This window comes from Anabrus simplex, chromosome 1 (assembly GCF_040414725.1).
Source record: "Anabrus simplex isolate iqAnaSimp1 chromosome 1, ASM4041472v1, whole genome shotgun sequence".
Lineage (NCBI taxonomy): Eukaryota > Metazoa > Arthropoda > Insecta > Orthoptera > Tettigoniidae > Anabrus > Anabrus simplex.
Window position 1 is genome coordinate 43435572 of NC_090265.1, and position 21328 is coordinate 43456899.

Sequence of the window (21328 nt, forward strand, 5' to 3'; positions counted from 1 at the left end):
AAAAACCAGGCTAGGCCATATGTAGTCATTAATTGAGAGTTTCTGATCAGGTTTCAATAATGCAGAACTACATAAATGGGATACATTCTTCTGAATATCTAACATGACCGATTTTTCATCGAGAACAATTTCATCACAGGAACTTGCACCAAGATATTTTATGGGTGCTGAATGATCTGAGATAGAATGATATACCAAATTGTTTGCAAATGTTACATCCAAAGAAGCAAACGTTCCTTTCTTCACAAAAATTAATTTACTCTTAGCTGGGTTTACCTTAAGATCTATGGAGGCAAGTTGATTTTCTGCTAAACCAATAAGAGCTTTAATACCAATCAAGCAAAATGCAACTGAAGAGAGGTTATTCTGTCAAAGACCTTGGTGTTTTGTCAAAAAGAATTTGGTAACAGATAGTTATTGTGTATTTGAAATTGTCAAACTGGGCTGTCACTGGCCATTAATAATAATAATTATTATTATTTAGTGTGGCTATTTCTAGACGAGTGCAGCCCTTATAAGGCAGACCCTCTGTTGAGGGTGGGCGGCATCTGTCATGAGTAGGTAACTGCGTGTTATTGTGGTGTCAATGGCCATTCAAATCATTATATTGATCCTTAGATGACAGAACCTTACCGGCCAAGGTTCTAAGAATAGAGACTGTTGCAGACGCAATAACGAAACATCAAGTTATCACTTAAATTAGCAGCATCTTTTTCTTAAAACTGTTGTAATAACTTACAGTCATTGTTGCTTGGAGTCACATTATTTTAAAAGTATTAGTCTGAGTGTTGCAAGGCTGATGTTAAGCGGATGCAGGAGACTAACACCAAGGAAGTATTTTGAACAGATTGTTCCGGGATGAAGACAAACTGGACACCCTAGAAAAAGGGGGTTAGATCAGATAAGAGAAGACCTAGAGAAGAGAAGAGAAACAGGGATGCCCTACAGAGAAAAGAAGCACACTAGGACCATAATAAATGGAGGCACATCGTTCTTAAACATCCTACCCAGCTCGCTGGAAGGAATTAATGATGACGATGATGTCTCGGAACTATTCATCAACAGAACTCATGGTTACATCACTATCTTGCTTGACATAGTTTATATTTTCAGCAACAATCTTATTTATGAAAAATGAAACCTATGTAGACTCAACAGGAAAATAGCATCTCGACTAATGTGGCTGGTTAATGATTTACGCACCGTACATTAATAAAAATTTCCATTTAATCAAGATTTTTATTTTTTAAGAAGGAATAACAAGTACTGAAGTCCTTGGCAGCTGGATTACTGAGGACTTGGACCTGGATTTAGAGATCTGTGTACAAACAGAAATGGCTCATGCTAGCTTTCTAAAACAGGAATCTACTGTATGACAAAAGCCTCAGCTTGGAGACATGTCACATCTTCATCAAATGCTATGTAATTTCAGTGCTTCTGTACCATGGACTCTGAAATGTAACGCTATGAGGAGAATAAATGCCTTTGAGATGTGGGTTTTCCGAAGGATGTTATGGACCTCATGGATTGATTGTCTCCAAAATAAACAAGATTTTTATTTAAAAAATTGCCTCAATGGTAAAAAAATCATTTGCCTTCTCCAGTTGTCCTTCAGGAATCAGCATTGGACATGTATGATTCTTACAATTAATTTTATACAGAACAAAGGTAAATCTAAATTCTAGAGAAAAAACAAAACAAAGACATAGTTTAGCACTAGCAAAAGAAGTGTTGCCATGTGGAAACCCACATTTGGGTAATTTTGCTTTTATATTAATTGGAACAGGGGAACAGAAAACATAGAATAAACTAAACAAGAAAATAAGTTTTAATGATGAGAATTATAAAATTTAGTATTCATTCTTAAGAAGGTGTAATGTTTACAGATCAGTTCTTAAAGAACATCACTCACTTCTTATAAAGAATAATATAAGCAATTCTGAAAATAAAAAATCTCCAGGCAATGATTTTTATTCATTATAATATTTTATCCACATCTGGATTTGCTATAGACACAGAATTTTTATGAAAAGTGGATGCACAAACTAGAAACAAACACTCTGAGACATAAAAATAAAACCTCTTGAATAGCTAACACTGTTAAGTATTGTATAGATGGTCCTTCAAAATAACCACTGAGTGTTTAATTATCACGTAAGATATTTTTCTTGGATACCTTTCTCTACTGAATTCCACATAACTGATGCTAACATGTTAGCACTGAGAAGTATAGTACATGAGAATTAAGAAGCAATACAAATTAATAATAATAATATCAACATGACATGCACAATAAGTAATTCCATCATCATCATCATCTTCCTTCCAAGTATTGGGCCATGTGACCCGTTACAGTCTTGCATTTTACTTTTTGCAAGACTTGAAAGCAATCAAATGTCCTTCCGACGGGTTGCTAGCCTGAAGGAAAATAAGTAATCCCAAGGTTGGAAATTATAAATTCTGTTGTTATAGACAATCCTTCAGTGATTTTGTTAAACAACAATGAAAAAGAAAAGATTTTAGTATTTCATACTCTTCTGTGTTTAAATTAAGATTCATAAAACATTACAGCAGTGGTCTAAAACATGATTTTTCCACTCAAAATAGAACTTCTTGATCATGGAACTGTATTTTATTATCATGCCTTACAGTGATAAAAAAAACGTTCTTTCTGCTCACAAATGATATCACCAATGTTTCTCTTGCTGCAATGTCTTGTCAAATTCCACTTTTAAAACTGAATCGGAACACACTCACTTGAACGGTTATCATGATGGCTTCACTGCAAGTACCAAGGAGTTCTGAATGACAAGATGCTACAACAAAATGGTCCCTATTAAAATACAGAGATAAGGTAAAGAGAAAATCTTTCTGAGTTCTTCCATAACAGACAAACTCATCTAATTAAGATAAACACATCTATTTTAATATAACACAACGGAAATCGCACGGTGGTTGTAGTTTCGTAATTCGATGTTAATACGTATATCATTCCTAATTAGATTTATGCCACGGCTTTTTGTCAACACCTTTATTTTCTTTTAAATGTTTGTAACGACACTTTGAGCCAAAAGCACAACCAGTTGTCCTCCAGAAGTGGCACTCATCCCCATTCACAGGGCCAGTTACTTTGGTCTGTTGAGGTCTGGAACAACCACAAATAAAAGTTATTGAAACTGTAAACAAGTTTTAAGGTATCCCCTTAAAAGGAACAGTATGGAAGATTCTCTCTTTATCATATACTAAATTCAATAAGAACTCATCACAAAGATTTTTGTTAAGAAGGAAGCCATACTTTCCAGTGTCGACTCAGTTAAATGTACCTTAAAAGCTCTTCAGGCTATCGAACACACAACTTCAATATAATATTACACTATAACATACCTGTAAAAAACACACTATTGAACAAGGAATAATACAGTAAAACCTCATTAATTCAAAGTCGTTGGTATGCAAAAATTGGACTTCGAATTAACTGCCAACTTGTAATTCAGAAATGCCAACACTTGCCGCATCACAAAGTATTCTAAGACCCATTCAAGCATGCATTCACCTTGATTGACAGTTTAAACCTTTCAAATGCATGGAAAAAACTATTTCCGAAATGTATCCAACAAGATGCAATTACATTATTCAAATAATGCACTTGGATAAATCACTGGCAAACATAACCTCACGCATTTAAAAACACACGATTCAAAGAAGAGGACAAATTATGCTGGCTTCCCTGTACAAATGCTTTATTTTTTGGATTACTGTACTGTTTGCATTTTTTAGATGCCTTGTACTTGCACGTAAAGTGCCCGACACACTTAAAACATCGTGGCCTATTGAACTTCCCTATGACGAGGGGAGGAAGTCTCTCGCTTCCGTGTGCATTGCAACACAGTACCATGATCCCCCCTTCCCTTGTACGATTTACTGGCTGGCAATTCCGTCCTATAAAACCGTAAGTCCGTTTGGGCTTGGCATTAAAAAAAAACTATGCATTTTCATCGACATTGACAATATTGTTCAGTGCGTACAAATTGATTGTTTGAGCCATGCTTTTTCACCACCTGTCGGCATTGCCGGTTTTTGTGGATTTTGCTTCTCTGCACACTGCCTGCTACGTGATATTATGGCGTTCTTTAAAATGCTGAATACAAAAGAATTACAATTTTGCTCGAACTTAGCAAATATGTAGACGCACCGAAGTGAGTAAAAGTACTGAAAGCTACTCCAGCGTGTTCCGGAAGATGCGTTCTATCACAATGCGGATACATTTTAAATTTAAATTACTCTGGAAAGAAAAAAAACCTATTTTTTAAAATATAATTTGAATTAAAAGTCTGAATTTCAGTAATGGGACCGACATTGTTCTTCAAATGACGAATTATCTGTATTTCAAATTAAACAATTTAAATAACATGCAAAACCATACCTTATGTTTCCTGGAATGAGAGCTTCTTTGAATTAGCCGGGATCAGGATTTTGAATTGACAGATTTCAAATTATCAAGGTTTTACTGTAGTGCTTTTAAGTTACTTTTCATATAAAGTCAATAATGTCAATGTCAGCCTGTCATTGTGCTTGTCCTATTATTGGAAAAGCTTGTGAATAGTCGGTAGTTGAAAGTACTCTGTCTTATCAGAGTGATGGTGTAGTTAATGCCTACTAAAATTTAGTTAATATTGTGAGTATATGATCCATTTAGTGCAATAAATATTGGTGACTAGTGTTTGTTGGTAGTGCTCAAGATTAGTGATAGTTATTTAAATTTTACTTTGAATAGCTCCATTGAGGAGAATTGAAAAGGTCCAGTAAGAATTGTGATGATGGGGGATTGGAACAGTGTAGTGGGAAGTGGAAGACAGAGTAATGCGGTCAGAGATTATGGATTAGGGAGAAGAAATGAAAGAGGAGAAAAGCTAATTGATTTCTGCAAGAGCCTTGACCTTTGGATTGCTAACACGTGGTTTAAGAACCATAAATGGAGTCTGTATACATTATGATACAGCCAGATATCAGAGAGATTTTATTATACACAATCAAAGGTTCAAAAACAGCATCAAAATTGCTACAACATTCCCTGGGGCAAATGCAAATACAGACCACAACTTGCTAGTGGCAGATATAAGAACACAACTGAAACATATCAGAAATAAACACCCTGGAAGGAAGTGGGACATAACAAAACTGAAGAATGAAAATGTCGAGTCTTATATAAGAAGGACTGAAGAAAAGTTGGAAAACTCGAGAATGAGTATGGATGTATTACAGGAATGGCTTACCATCAGGACTGCAATAGTAAAATCTTTAGAAGAAGTAGGTAAAGTTGGAAGAAAAAGAAATAAAAAGGAATGGATAATGAAAGAAGTGTTAGATAAAATATACGAATGCAGGAAATGGAAAAATGACTCCTTAGATGAAAGAAAAATACAATACAGAAAACTAAACAATGAGCTGAGACGTACAACTGATAAAGCCAGGGAAGAATGGATGAAAAACCAATGTGAGGAAATAGAAAAGTTGGAAAAGGAGGGAAAAACAGAAGAGATGAATCGAATAGCAAGGGGCTTGATGGGGGAGAAATCCAAGGAAGATAAGCAAGGAATAATGAAACAAACATGGAAAGATGACAACAAGTTTAGAAGAAAGTAAGGAGCTGTGGACGGAATATATAAAAGATCTATATGATCATCAAGCTGATCATGGAACAATGATACTGCAGAACGAGCAGGATTGTGACGAAGAATCCAGATGACCAGGGATAGAAAAATGGGAAGTGGGGAAGGCAATCCAGGACCTAAAGGAAGAAGATGGGCTGTGACCAGATACCATCTGAAGCATTAAAGGCTTTAGGGAATTGAGGAATAGTTAAGACTGACCAATCTGGTGAACACAATATACAATACAGGCATTTGGGCAGAAGATCATCTTAGGACCATTATGGTCCCCTTACTGAAGAAATGTAATGCTAAACAATGTCAAGACTATAGGACAGTTATAAGCTCCCTCCCCCTCCTACATCCCCCTACCTACTCCTTTGTTTACATTGTCTGCTTCCTGCAGCAAGTCAGTGCTTGTTCTCTACCCATTCCTTTAATGCATGGCCTGCCTGCTTCCTCCAGCAAGTCAGTGCTTGTTCTTCATCAGACATCAGAGGCAAATCTCATAAATCATTTTTTCTCCTTTTGAATTTCTTTCCTGTATGTTTATTCATTCCTAATTCTGGCTGTCATTTCCAGATTTACTTCTTTGCCTGAGGTCCTAAGTGAACTTTAAGACATCATATCATGACAAGAAGATCATAACCATAAATTTTGTTATTGTACATAATTTAATATTATAATTATTCCTGCAACATTGTCTTTGTTATATATGTTTTAGTTATCACATACTCTGTTGAATTCATTTGGCTGAATATGGCCACTAAGTGGCTGAAACTAGTCCCAAGACTTACGTAATATAATTTACTTGCTATATTGTATTGCAATTTATTCTTATAGGACAGTTATGTTATGTTATGTTATGTTATGTTATGTTATGTTACTAAGGCAGTGACCCAGATAGTGCTGAGAAGAATAGAAAAGAAAATAGAAGAGAATATGGGAGATGATTAGTTTGGTTTTAGAAAGGGAAGAGGAACCAGAGATGCAATTGGATGCCTAAGGATGATTGCAGAAAGGATGTTAGAAGTGAATAGGGAAATGTATATATATTTAATTGATTGGGAAAAAGCATTTGACAGAGTGAACTGGTGCATTCTGATGAGGACTCTGAAAGATATTGGTGTAGAATGGAAAGACAGAAGACTGATAAAAGAGTTGTATAAGAATCAGAAGGTAATGGTCAGAGTAGATGAATATGAAACAGAAGAAGTGGGTATCGGAAAAGGAGTGAGACAGGGATGTTGCATGTCACTGGCTCTGTTCAATATATATGCCTAAAAACTGTTACAGAAGGCCCTGGAAAAAGCAAGAGGCATTGTAGCGGAAGGAGAACCAATAAAGACCATAAAATACACAGATGATGTGGTGGTATTAGCGAAATCAGAAAAAGATCTGTAAGTCATGTTGGAAAATACTGACAGTGGGCAACGAGTTTGGAATGAAGCTAAACATTGGGAAGACTAAGATGATGAGAACAGGAAAGGAGGAGATTGCTGTTAATGTAACACTAGAGGGAAATAAATTGGAACAAGTAAAGTCATTCAGATATTTGGGAAGTTTGTTGACATGGAATGGAAGCTGTACAGAAGAAATAAGAAGTAGAATATCTATGGGAAAAGAAACCTTCGGAAAGGTGAGAGGGCTTTTGACATCTACGGCAATCCCTAATGATTTTAGAAAGAGGTTCGCGAAGTGATTTGTGTAGAGTGTAATGTCATATGGAGCTGAAACATGGACATTAAAAAAAGAAAGAAACAAAGTATTTGGAAAGTTCTGAAATATGGTTGTGGAGAAGAATGGAAAAAGTGAAGTGGACAGATAAAGTGAGAAATGAAGTACTAAGAAAAGTAGGAGAGAAGAGACACCTGATGAAAATGATAAGGAAGAGGAAAATATCCTGGTTGGGTCACATACTATGCAGAAACTGTCTTCAACAGAGAGTGGTGGAGGGAAAAATAGATGGAAGAAAAGGAAGAGGAAGAAGGTTTGGAATGTTAACAGATGTCAAACAAGGGAGAAGCTATGAACAACTGAAGCAAGATGCTCAGGACAGAGAATCATGGAGGCTGTCCAGTTGATACCTGTCTCAAGACAGATTCACAGAAGAAGAAGAATAAGAAGAAGTTCCAATGGTGTTCGGTAGATTACATGCACTATATTAGATACGTTAGACTTACTTTGTTTTGATTTGGGGTTGGAGAAATGGGAAATAATATTCCCTTTCTAATTTAAATATCTTAGTTTTATTGATAGAATACTTATAAAGACACATTATTATGAGTTGTACCTTCCAAACTTTTTCATTCATGCAGGCAATAGACAGGGTATTTCATACAGTACTTCAAAATCTGTTCATCCATAATAAAGGTAATTATTTCCTTACATAAATAATATGATATCCGTGTGAATTTTATTTTTTTAAAGTAGTTTAAGAGAGTATACAGTATTCCATGCGTAAAATAGTTAATGGAATTTGCATTGTTGGTGATGTGGTGGTGATAATTGTTTTAAGAGGAAGTACTTAACACTAATCAGAGAGAAAAAATGGAAGAGATCTGACACTTCGAAAAATGAAGGTATTGGCCAAAGGAAGACATAGGCCACAAAAGGCGTGGAAATGAAAGACTCCCTAAGCCTTGAGTGCTCTAATACCGTCGGGGTCAGAAAAGAACAAGAGTTGACCAGAGGAGGTTGGATAGGATGGATGAAAGTGAGGAGCCTGGCACAACTAAGTGGAAGCAATGCCAGGACTCGGCTAAGGGCCCCGTGGACGCCAACCCATGCTCCGAAGTTGAGAGCCCCTGTGGCCCATTTTAGTCACCTCGTATGACAGGCAGGGGATACATTGGATGTTATTCTACCACCCCCACCCCACAGGGGGTCATTGTTGGTGATCAGTGATGCTCTTCATATTCAAATACTCTTCTGTGGCATATGGCCGAGAAAACAAAAATAATAAATACTGTAGTCGGCCGATTTTAATTTGTTAGTTCATAGGGAAAAAACTGTCTGATAAGTATTTAGTTTTAACTACAATTTTGTTGTTTCAGTTAACAATGTATAATCTGCTCTAAAAACCATAAAACATCAACATAACTATTGTAAGGATACATCAGGTGCAGTTTAGAATTGTAGTGTAGTTATTTTATTAGAAAACTAGCAAGATACCAGTGCTTCGCTACGGTATTATACTGAAATTTATAATTGAATGCTTATTGTTTTAGATATATAATCAGCCGAAATTCGCGGTCTGACTCGTTTTCTGCGAGAACCCACCAAAATTCCCGATCTGACTCGTTTTCTATTAGATTACGGCATGTTTCCTCCCATTTTTCAATCTTCTTTTCCAGCAATCGATTTCGTACTTCCCGGGCTAGGCTCAGGTATTCCTCCCGGTCAGTTGGGTCCGTAAATCTTTGCCATCTTTTCCTATAATCATTTTTAATATGGATAAAATCCTTCAGGAGATCCGGCGTGGTGTCATATTGGGTGCCTAGAAGGCACTGAACCCGCGGCCGGACTGCATTCTTAGTCATTACCCGTCCAGGAGCCGTTTCCAGCGCGGTCCGCACATTTGACGACGGTCCGGAACATTATTATTATTATTATTATTATTATTATTATTATTATTATTATTATTATGTGTTGCAGGAATGGATGATGACAGGAAAACCGGAGTATCCGGAGAAAAACCTGTCCCGCCTCCGTTTTGTCCAGCACGAATGTCACATGGAGTGAACGGGATTTGAACCACGGAACCCAGCTGTGAGAGGCCGGCGCGCTGCCGAGGATCCTTATAAGTACATTAAGAACAGTAAAATCAAATGGTCTCACCTCCTTCTACACCCCACCGCCGTTAAGTTTATTTACCGGCACCCCCCCCCCCCTCCAAAAAAAAATTAAAAGAAGGCTTGTTTCTTATGTTTAAAGAAGATTTCAAACACCAATGTTCACGTCTATTACCTTCAGTTCTGAGATATGAGTATCCCCATAAAAATAATTTACTTTTTTCACTTCATTTCACACTACTCCCCCACCCCCCTAAGTGAATTTTCCCGCAAAAAAATACTTGTTTCTTTAATAGTAAAGGATCTTCTAAATACCAATTTTCACGACTCTAACTTCTTCAGTTTTTGATTTATGTGTCCTCATGAAAGGAATTCAACTCCTTTACACTCCCGCCCTCCAAGATGGTTTCCCACCAAAACGCGTTTTTCTTTGTTTTTAAAGGAGATCCAAATACGAATTTTCACGTCTGTAACAACTTTAGTTTTTATTAGATGTATGTATTCTCATTCAATTAATTCAATTAATTTTTTGAATTCTTTCACCCCCCCCTTTCATTGGATTTTCCGAAAATACGTGTTTCTTTATTTTTAAAGCAGATTGCAAATATCAAATTTCACGTCTGTAACATCTTCATTTTTGAGATATCAGTAGCCTAATTAAAAGAATTCAACACCATTTTCAGTCACTTTTACCCCCAAACCATTTTTCACTTCTGTAACATGTTAAGTTTTTTGAGATAAACTGTACAAATTCTCATTTTAAAATTTCACCCCTTTTGAGTTCCCCTTAAGTGGAGTTTCCAAACACAAATCACCTATGTTTCTTTAGATTTACAGGAGATTACAAACACCTACTTTTTACGTCTGTAACATTTAACGTTTCCAAGATATTCTGTAGATATAGTCTTTCAAAAATTCACCCAATTTGTCACTCCTGTTTAACCGCCATTAATTGGATTTTCCAAAACTAAAAAATACGTGTTTCTTTATTTTTAAAGGAGATCCCATATACAAATTTTCAGTTCTGTAATATCTTTCGTTTCTGAGATATATGTATCCTCATTAAAGGCATTCAACCCATTTTTCACCCTTTTACACCCCTCCTATTGGGATTTACAGGAAACAAAAAATACGTTTTCCTTTATTTTTAGAGGACATTCTAACTACCAATTTTTACATCTGTAAATTTTAAAGTTTTAAGATGTATACACACTCATTTTAAAAAATTTACCCTCCCCCTTTTTACCCCCCAATATTTGGATTTTCCATAAACGAAAAAATACGTGTGTTTATTTATTTTTAAAGGAGATTCTAAATACCAATTTTCACATATATAACCTTTAAACATTTTGAGATAGATACACTCATTTTAAAATATTACTCCCTTTTCACCCCCCCCCCCCTAAATTGGATTTTCCAGAAACAAAAAAATACGTGTTTCTTTATTTTTAACGGAGATCCCAAACACCAATTTTCAGGTCTGTAATATCTTCAGTTTCTGATATATAAGTAGCCTCATTAAAGGCATTCAACCACTTTTTAGCCCCTTTTCACTCCTCCTATTGCGATTTTCCGAAAACAAAAAAATACGTGTTCCTTTATTTTTAATGAAGGTTCTAAATACCAATTTTTACATCTGCAAACTTTAAAGGTTTGGAGATATAGATTCACTCATTTTAAAAATTCACCCCCTTTTCACCCTCCCATTAATTGGATTTTCCAAAAACAAAAAAATACGTGTTTCTTTATTTTTAATGAAGGTTCTAAATACCAATTTTTACATCTGCAAACTTTAAAGGTTTGGAGATATAGATTCACTCATTTTAAAAATTCACCCCCTTTTCACCCTCCCATTAATTGGATTTTCCAAAAAAAAAAAAAAAGTGTTTCTTTATTTTTAAAAGAGGTCAAAAGTACCAATTTTCAGGTCTGTAATATCTTCAGTTTCTGAGATATAGGTACCGGTATCCTGATTAAAGGCATTCAACCCATTTTTCCCCATTTTCACCCTTTTTCACCCCTCCTATTGGGATTTTCTGAAAACAAAAAAATACGTGTTTCCTTATTTTTAAAGAAGATTCTAAATACCAATTTTTACATCTGTAAACTTTTAAAGTTTTGAGATACAGAGCAACTCATTTTAAAATTTCACCCCCGTTTTCACCCCCTTAGTGAAGGAATATCCAAAAATCCTCTCTTAGCAAGCACCTACGTCATAATATGAATATATCCCCAAAATTTCATCTCTTTATGTCCAGTAGTTTAAGCTCGGCGATGGTGAATCAGTCAGTCAGTCAGGACAAGCTACTTTATATATATATATATATATATATAGATATCTTGCTTGCATTATTGTTGTTTGATCCCCATGCAGGAGGGGAAAAATCTCTCTAGGAATTCTGTTCTAACTACATTTCTACTGTTTCAGTTAACCTGTTGTATTTAGGACAGGCTTTAGTGCAGTTTAGACTTGCAGTGTACTTATTTTATTACACAGTATCTTGCTTGTTTTATTGTTATGTAATCCTTGTGTATTCCTTTCAATATTTCAACATTTTCACAAAATATACTACTTTATTTCTGTTGATATTTCCACATTATTTTATACTTCTGTGAAGAAGATAAAGGTGGATTCAGGACGGGGAAAAGCTGCACATCACAAGTCCTGAAACTGACACAACATATTGAAGACGGCTTTGCGAGACGATAAATCACAGGGATGGTATTCATCGACTTGTCAGTGGTTTATAATACAGTAAACCACAGACTTCTCCTCCAAAAAGTCTATATCAGCAAAGATTATCAACTCACCTGCACGGTAAGGAACCTCCTTAAAAATACAAGATTTTTTGTTGAATTTCAGGGTAAAAGAAGTAGGTGGAGATCCCAGAAGAATGGGTTACCTTAAGGAAGTGTCCTTGCACCATCCCTATTTAATGTTTACATCAATGACCAGCCTCTACAAGAAGGAACGGAAAGTTTCCTCTATGCAGTTGATCATGCTATTACTGGACAAGCTAACCACTTTGAGACTGTTGAGCGAAAGCTGTCTGATATTCTGGAAGAATTTACTACTTACTGCTGTACAGGGAGAATCAGTTGAAACCAAATCCTAACAAGACTCAAGTCAGCGCTTTTCATCTGAAGAACAGAGAGACTACTAGACCACTCCATATCTCCTGGGAAGGAGTTGCTTTTGATCACTGTGCAACCCTAAAGCACTTGGCAGTGAGCTTAAATCGTGCTCTCACCTTTAAGAAGCACTGCTTCAATATCAAACAGAAAGTGTCTTCTCGGAACAATGTCATGCAGAAATTGACAAGTACCACATGGGGTGCACAGCCAAGCACCCTGAGGACATCTTCTCTAGCGTTGTGCTATTCTGTTGCTGAATATGCGTGCTCGGTGTGGTATAGATCCTGTCATGCCAAACACATGGATGTTGCTCTTAACGAGACTTGTCGAATCATCACTGGTTGCCTACGGCCTACGCCTTTGGAAAAATTGTTCTGCCTTGCTGGCATTGCACCTCCTGACATCCGCCAGGAGATAGCGGCAAAAACAAGAAGAAAAATTTGATACATCTGTATCTCACCCTCTGTATGATCACCCGCTAACTTGTCCACGTTTGACTTCAAGGAAACATTTCCTCAAAACAACGGAGGCACTCGTAGGGACTGCACACCAAGCCCAAATTTGCAAATGGCAAGGGAGGTTCGAACACTCATAAGAATGGCTGACTTCAATCGAAGAACTCCCTCCTGGTCATACAGAAGGTTGACTAACGTTGAAATCTCTCAATAGATTGCGTTGAGGTATTACAAGATGCAAATCTAACCTGTTGAAGCGGGATTTTCATGTAGACTTGCTGCTATATGATTGTGGTTCTCCACAGACAACGCCTCATCTTCTCCAATTCAAACTGTGTCCAACTACATGTACTAATAAGATGTACAATATTATAGGGAAGGATCCACCTTTCAATACTCCGTAGTAAAAAGTAGTTACACCCTGTTTAATGGGACCGGTTTCAACACATTTAGAGTGTCATCATCAGCCAATTAGCGAAGATCTTAACAATAACTAACATATTAAACACAGGCAAAATATTAACATTGTATCACATCGTGGCAATTCAGTTAACTGAACTACTTTTTACTACGGAGTATTGAAAGGTGGATCCTTCCCTATAATATTGTACATCTTATTTTCTCTATTCAATACGGAACAATCATGAAGTTTTTAACTTTACATGTACTAAGGAAGACCTCATGTAAGCAACACCCGAGTCCCTGAAAGTGGCTAATTATTAGTCAGCAACCGTATAAGTTTGTTCTTCTGCCATGTTCTGTGGTCTTCTTAGACCCTTCCAATGTGGTTCGTCATTTCTAAAGACAGTCTTCACATTAAGGAGCCAACACAACACCTACTTTTCCAAGCACTGTGCTCAACAGGAAGCCATCTACTGTATATAGTCCAGCTTTATCACATTAGGACTTTTTTCATTTCTTTTATGTTATAATTGTTATGCTGTTGTGTATTTGTCTTTTAGGGCCATTTTCTCCAAATGAGTTTAAACTAGGTTTATTTTAATCTGGTTTAAGTCTGAGTTTAAACTAACATTCATTTTCCCCATATTGGTTTAAACTTTGTATCAAGTTTAAACCTGGCTCAGAGCTAAACCTTCTATATTGTAGGTTTAAACTGCTGTTTATATTCAACTTTCTTGACATTTTATTAACGTATCTGTGATTTTCCTAATAGAAGGGTTAGTTTTGACTACCAGTACTGCAGCACTTTAATGAAAAACGTACTAAAATTATAACCTAGTATTAGCATTAGAAAAATGGGATAATTTATTGAAGTCTTTGGTTAAATAGGAAATAATTTTGATGTGCAAGAGAGGTTAAGAAGCCGCGTTCCAACAAAAGTTTACAATCTTGGAAAATCGGATGTAACGGAGTTCTTTGATGGATTTATAATTCATAAGCGAACAGCAAGGATTGTCTAGTATCGAAGAAGGATTCATTTAAAACGTCAACTGCACGAAATAATGCTATTTCGTTAGAAGCAATGATTCTGGTTGCTTTAAGATATGATGCAGCAGGCATTTTTTTCATTAACAACGGGGACCACAGACCTTAAATTGCAGTCTCCTTATAATATTATATACTGTAAAATACTGTTCGTGGTATGAATACTGTAATGTGAAGCATAAAAATATTCCTACTTAAGTCGTGTAATACGTCCGCTCTTCATGCGGTACCTGGTGGCTGTGGTCGCTAAAGCGTGAAGTCAGCATCGTCCGAATCCGTGACAAGGCGGTTCGAATCTAATTTGTCGAAAATATTTTTACCATCAGAATGTTGACCGGCACGGTAGGAGAGGCGGTGGTATGCAATTTCTAATCGCTAGATTATATATTTATAGGATCAGAAAAACAAAGTATTTCATGCTTGCTAGTAAACTTGTAATAGAATAGATTATAGTTAAGAATGTTTCATCGTATCTATTGCCAGCATACCAGCAATAGAAATATTAATGCTATAGGGAGAAGAGTATTATGCATACAGTACGACATATCGCGAACTTGGTTATGTTATAAACGAATATGGAATCAAGTAATACATCTCCAAATTACACATCCTCAGTGGTCTGTCTGCTGGATCCAAGGTTTGTGAGATTGATCCCGGCCGAGGGCGATGGATTTTGATAGGAGATAGATCCCGAGCATGCTTGGAATTTTACTTGAAATTCACATAAATGTTGATTTTCTGAGGAAAGGACGTAGGCCTATTGCTGAAAGACCAGGATTTTAATATTTCAACGTTCCCGTGTGTTCCGTAAGACAATACAGACATCAAAAGTCACGTATTAGGCCCACGGTACTTGTTTATGGTAAAGCATGACAGAGAAAAATAAGAAATAAAAGTGCGTTCCAATAAACTGTAGGCAGCAATAGGTAGAATTATATGATACAACACTTCGCACAAATGTAAACAATTTATTTATCAGTAAAGCTAATATCCCGCCGAATTTGTTCTTTATTCACTACGTACGATAGCATTAATTCGCCACAAACAGCTGATATTATTACAAAAATGTAGGTCATTGAATTACTTGGCTCTGATTGGCCAATTCCAATCGACCATGCCTTCGGCTATTCCTTCAGTGCAGCCAACGTTAGCGCCAACGACAGCTCGCCCGTTTAAACTAAACGAGTGTCAGAAATTGGTGGAGAAAATGGACGCAACTTTAAACTAGGTACTAAAGTTAAACGGGTTTAATTTATACCAGGTTTAACTCGATTTGGAGAAAATGGCCCTTAGTTGTATAGCTTGTATTTATATGTATATATTAGTGCTTATGATACGATAAAATAATAAAAGAATGAGAGAGGCAAGTGAAGGGACTGAGTGTGTAAGTAAGTGGGCATTACGGAGTATGAGGGATAAAAAAGCGAGTTTGAGGGAGATAATTAGGCTTTTTTTTGCTATTTGCTTTACGTCACACCGACACAGATAGGTCTTATGACGACGATGGGGCAGGAAAGGCCCAGGAATGGGAAGGAAGCAGCCGTGGCCTTAGTTAGGGTACAGCCCGAGCATTTGCCTGGTGTGAAAATGGGAAACCACGGAAAACCATCTTCATGACTGCTGACAGTGGGGTTCGAACCCTATGTCCCAGATGCAAGCTCACAGCTGCGCGCCGCTAACCGCACAGCCAACTCGCCCGATAATTAGGCTTTTAACACAGGGTAGAAATGAAGACAAGTCTCCCACAATCAATATACAGGACAAGGTAGGTAGGCAAGAGGGAGCAAAAAGAAGGGGAAATGTTGTAGAAGACATGTGGGCTAATGTTTCGGGGAAGAAAAGTGAGGGCTAAGTGTTCTCATCGGGCAGCAGGAGAAGTATCAGTCAGGAACTGGTACAGGTCACTGCAGGAAGAGCAGCAGAGGGAAGATCGGTAACAGTGATGTGTTAGAGAGGGGGACAAGGCAAGATGAAAGGGAAACATAGTAGAGGATATGAAGAGGCAGGTAGAATACAGCCGTGAGAGGGGAAGAAGGGATGTGGAAGTACGGTATGTTCTGCAGCCATCAGGGAAGTTAAGGGAGACCGTGAGAGGAGGGGATCTAATGAGCCGGGTGCGGTTAAGGCCCTGGTCATGCGTGACTGTATTGTTAGGCATGTGGGGAAAGTGTGTGGAAGAAAGGTAAATGAGGTAGAATGTTATCCAGAAACTAGATTAAGGCAGGTGTTGAAGAAAGTAGAAGGGAAGGAGGAGGGTAAGGAAAAGGTGGTAATTTTCCACATTGGTACTTTACCAGGAATGCCTACAGCAGGGAACATAGTGTTTTTAATTCACAAAGTATTTGCGACGAGAAGGCGCAAACACTTGAATACAGAGTGCGAGGTAAAGGGATGAGAAGGAGCTGCAAGCTATGTGTGTGTGTGTGTGTGTGTGTGTGTGTGTGTGAGAGAGAGAGAGAGAGAGAGAGAGAGAGCGCCACGTCACAGGCAGGAAGCATGCAGGATGATGCAGATTTTTAGAGCTTATATACCCTTTTTTCAGGTACAAACTAATGAAGTATACTACTACGAAGCCCATTATTTAAATGTAACTTTGCCATAATTTCAAGCAAATCGGCCTACGGATTCTTCGAGTTGGAAAGAAAACAAGTTTTCTACGAGGGGCAGGCAGTCAGCTATGACTGAGTATAAAAGAGCAGAGACTGGAGTGGTACAATCAGTTGCAATCTACAACTCAACCATGACGGGTCATCGTACGGTCGCCGTATGCAGGTGTCGAACCTGAGAACTTTGTCACGTTACGTGAAACTAGTTGTCATACTTATAACATTTCTGCAGTGCTACGGACTTAGAAAAATCCAGCGTGTGCCAAGACGAACTCTAATATTTCTCGGTAATATCTCCGAACTTATAATAAAATTTTGTGCAAGAATGAGTGTTTAACATTTGACAGTGATAGATCAGAACTTAGAATATTTCGAGAAATTGGAACTGGGTATTTGTTGTAACCGAGAGTGGATAACTTTTTCCAAACATTACTTGTTTCTGAACAGTGGTATCAAATAACGTAGCGAATCTTAAGGATATCTAGTACAGAACAATTTTGTGGCAATTCCGTGAAATATTAACTCAAGTGAAGAGAAATAACACATAATATCCCCTTAGTATTTGTGTTATGAATAATTAGGAACATTTGAATAAGTCTTATGTGATGAACTGAACTGGCACTTGATATCCCGGTAAGTTTTAAACTTCAGGTTTTATTTTAAAGCAAGTACAATGTGTTCTGACTGACAGCAACATTATTCTCATGTGTAAATAGTATGAATTATTTGAATAGTGTTTCGAAACTATTACGACTTGAACTGTGCTTCGAAACTGCAATTACTTAAAACTGTGCTTCTAAAGGTAGAATCTTTCGAACAGTGTTATGTGCTTCGAAACCATAATTGTTTCAAACTGTGCTTTACTTTCACTCAAAGCCATAATTATCTCAAAGTGTGATTCTTATTTTGAATTTTACGTGACAGACTGTGATTCAAAGTGTGATTCTAAGTACTGTTTACTAGTGATTTACTAATATTCACTTGATCAAATTGTGCTATTTTAACACTCACAATTTACTGTCAATTGAACTTTCTTGTGTCTTCACAATTAATACGTGACACCAGAAATCTTGACTGAGTGTTTAACCCTCATATCAACTGAACACCAGACTCGACGTGAGAGATGGTATGTGGTACAGCGCGGGATTGAACATGGTATGGCGTGGGAGATGGTACGTGGTACAACGTGGTGTTCATGACATCGAAGTTCCAGATGCTGTTCGTAGAACTGCATTCATCAGTTCCAGCGTCATGAACATTCAGATGATATGAGTGCAGGTAACTTTAAACTTTTTGAACTGTTAAAGACAGTGATTACTTTGAAATCATTCACAGATGCTAAATAGCACTAGTCAATTACAAACTTCATGAAAAGTCACTTTATTCTTTTCAAGTGCTAAGTTAAACAGACTGCAGGAAATTTAAAGTTTTTTTTTTTTTTAGAAAGACTGTAGGTATTTCAAATAATGATGTGAAGTGATTAACCTAGAAAGACTGTAGGCATTACAAGTGAATATTCTGGAAAGACTGTATGCATTACAAGTGATTAATTTAGAAAGACTGTAGGCATTATAAGTGAATAATCTAGAAAGACTGTAGGCATTAAAAGTGATTAATCTAGAAAGACTGTAGGCACTACAAGTGATTATTCTAGAAAACTCTAGAGAATTACGCAGCAATATTTACTTTACAAAATTAATGAAGGGAATGAGTTTATTTTCAACTTTCATTCATCACAAATATTTATCAGGATTCACAATATTTATTGAAACATTCAAGAATAAATCTAACAGAGGAGATTTCCAATTAATTTCTAATTTCCAATGCAAGATAATAATGAAGTTATTTATGCGTCAAGCCAGTTGAATAAATTTAAGTTTTGCAAAATAACATCTATTATTTCGGTCTGCGAACTCCTTTCTCTGTACCAGCTCCTATGAACTGAACACTCCCTAAGACCATCCTCATGCTCCTTATTCCTACAAATTTTCCTGGTACAGTACCAACAACGTAAGGCAAGCGGAAACAGGTATTAACATACTCTGGAGATGTGTGGGATCTGGTTATGACAGTGGAGGAGAAGTTAAAGGGAGCAGAGATTGTTATCAGTGGGATTCTGTGTACGAGAGATAATGACTGGATTGTGATTGGGGACTTATGAGACTACAGTGAAACAGGGAGCGAGATTTGCAGATCATAATGGGTGAGTAGGAGATGGACCAAAGTTCAGGTTGCCTTCACTTGAACTGCAATGGTATGTATAAGTTAGGGGATTTGTTCAGAAGAGTTAAAGGGAGGTATATTCGGGGAACCGGGGAGGACTAGACAGCAGGTATGACAGTATAAGGAGCTGGAAGTAAAGTAAGGATGACAAAGTTGTTAGTGTTAAACTGTAGAAGTACTGTGATAAAAGGAATAGAATTAAGTAATTAAAATAAACCACACACACAGGATATTTCTGAGCTGATAATACAAACTTTCAGGGGTGATGGAAAAGATATAAGTGAAAATCATTGTGTGTAAATATAATTTATTTATCTGTTAAACTTTAACAAGCTGCTGCTACATTCACAATATTTGTTCTAATTGGCATCCCCAGCTTCGATGCAGACATAACATCACTGCACAAAGTTCTGTTGTACCTGCTGGAAAAATCCCGGTGTTGTTCGAATAATGCCACAGGCAGTGAGAATTCTTGCCAAGAGATCCTCTTCAGTCTCGACAGGTGTCTCGTACTGCATGTGATGAATGTCGTTACTAAGCATCCGCATCGACGTAATACTCAAATCGGCAGCGGCGGCAGTTACTCATTTCCGAGTTTACAGATTTACTGGCTAGTAGTTCACTTCAATTCACAGCAGCTTGTGTTTAAACTTTCGGTGACTGTACAGGCCAATTCTTGTGTAGATCATACGTCCACACATCACGCAGCTGACGGATGGGGCAGATCTTGGCTGAGTTTGGCGAAGTTTGCATTCCTGCCACTTAATATCTTCATGTTTGCAGCGTCTTGATTGAAGTGTTGAACTGAGGCACAGACACTATGCCGCCAAAGTAAACGGTCCTTGGTAAGTGTTTCCCAGGTCTGTGGGTTTATTTCTGCCATCTTTAAAAGTTTGTTTCAGTTGGTCTTTGAAATGTCACAGGCGGGCACCCTGTGGTCTTGAACCGGAGCCAAGTTCACCATAGAGGATGTGGCGCGGTAGTTTGGTGTCATTCATACAGAGCATATGTCCTGCCCATCTGAGGCAATGGCCAACGACCAATGCTTCTACACTCTTAGCATGTTTTCTCAAGAACTTCAACATTAGAGACGTAGTTTTCCCTCTTGATGTTCATGATCGAGCGTAGTTTTTGCTGGTGAAGGCCCTCCAGCTTTTTGATGTCACAGCGGTATATGGTCCATGTTTCACAGCCGTAGAGAAGTGTAGAGATGACCACAGCCAGGTACACCATTAGTTTTGCGCGAATTGTAAGGTTTTTATTACTGAAGACTTTGTGTGATAGTCGGCCAAAGGGCACATGGGCAGCACGAAACTTATTTCCACATCCTGTTCTGAAGAACAGCTCTTTGATAAGATACTCCCAAGGTAAGTGAAGTGGTCTACTTGTTCTAGTTTGGTGTTTGAGATGGTAATGTTAAATTCTGGAATGTTAGTCCCTGGTGCAGGCTGAGCAAGTACCTTGGTATTTCTAGCGTTGATGGTGAGGCCAAAAAGCTCACATGAATCCTTGAAATTGTTGACTGACTGTTGGAGTTCCTCAGGTGCAAGAGCCAGTGATGCGGTATCATCAGCATACTGCATTTCAGCAGTAACACTGGAATGTCATCGTGAGTGAAGTCTGGCCAAGTTGAAGGGGCCACCATCAAAGCGGTATTTAATCTCTACGCCGGGGTTGTCTGTTGTTTCATAAAACATGGCTGCCAAATACAAGGCAAACAGAGTTGGAGCAAGTACGCAACCCTGTTTCAATCCATGTATGATTGGGAATGGTTCGGAGAAGTTGTTTTGATGGAGAATCTGCCCAGTCATACCATAATGAAGTGCTTGCACCAGGCCCACAAAATGCTCAGGACAGCCAAAGCGTCTCAGAACTGCCCACACAGCGAGTCTTGGAACACTATCGAAGGCCTTTCCCAGGTTATAAAATACAAAATAGAGAAGGTTCTGTTGTTATCTGCATTTCTCTTGCAATTGCCTTGCACAGATCATGTCAACAGTACCTCTGGAGGCTCAGAAACC

At 37.5% G+C, this 21328-nt stretch overlaps 1 protein-coding gene across 3 annotated transcripts in view; it reads right to left on the reverse strand.

The window, feature by feature from the left end:
- Nucleotides 1-1810: 1810 nt before the first annotated feature.
- The window catches only part of LOC136884004 (RNA polymerase II-associated protein 3), a 212629-nt gene continuing 193111 nt past the window's right edge, over nucleotides 1811-21328 (reverse strand). For all 3 annotated transcript variants that reach the window (XM_067156014.2, XM_067156018.2, XM_067156027.2), the window contains one exon: nucleotides 1811-3145. In XM_067156014.2, the coding sequence (XP_067012115.2) occupies nucleotides 2995-3145 (151 nt within the window). In that variant the 3' untranslated portion in view covers nucleotides 1811-2994. The remainder of the gene's footprint in view (nucleotides 3146-21328) is intronic.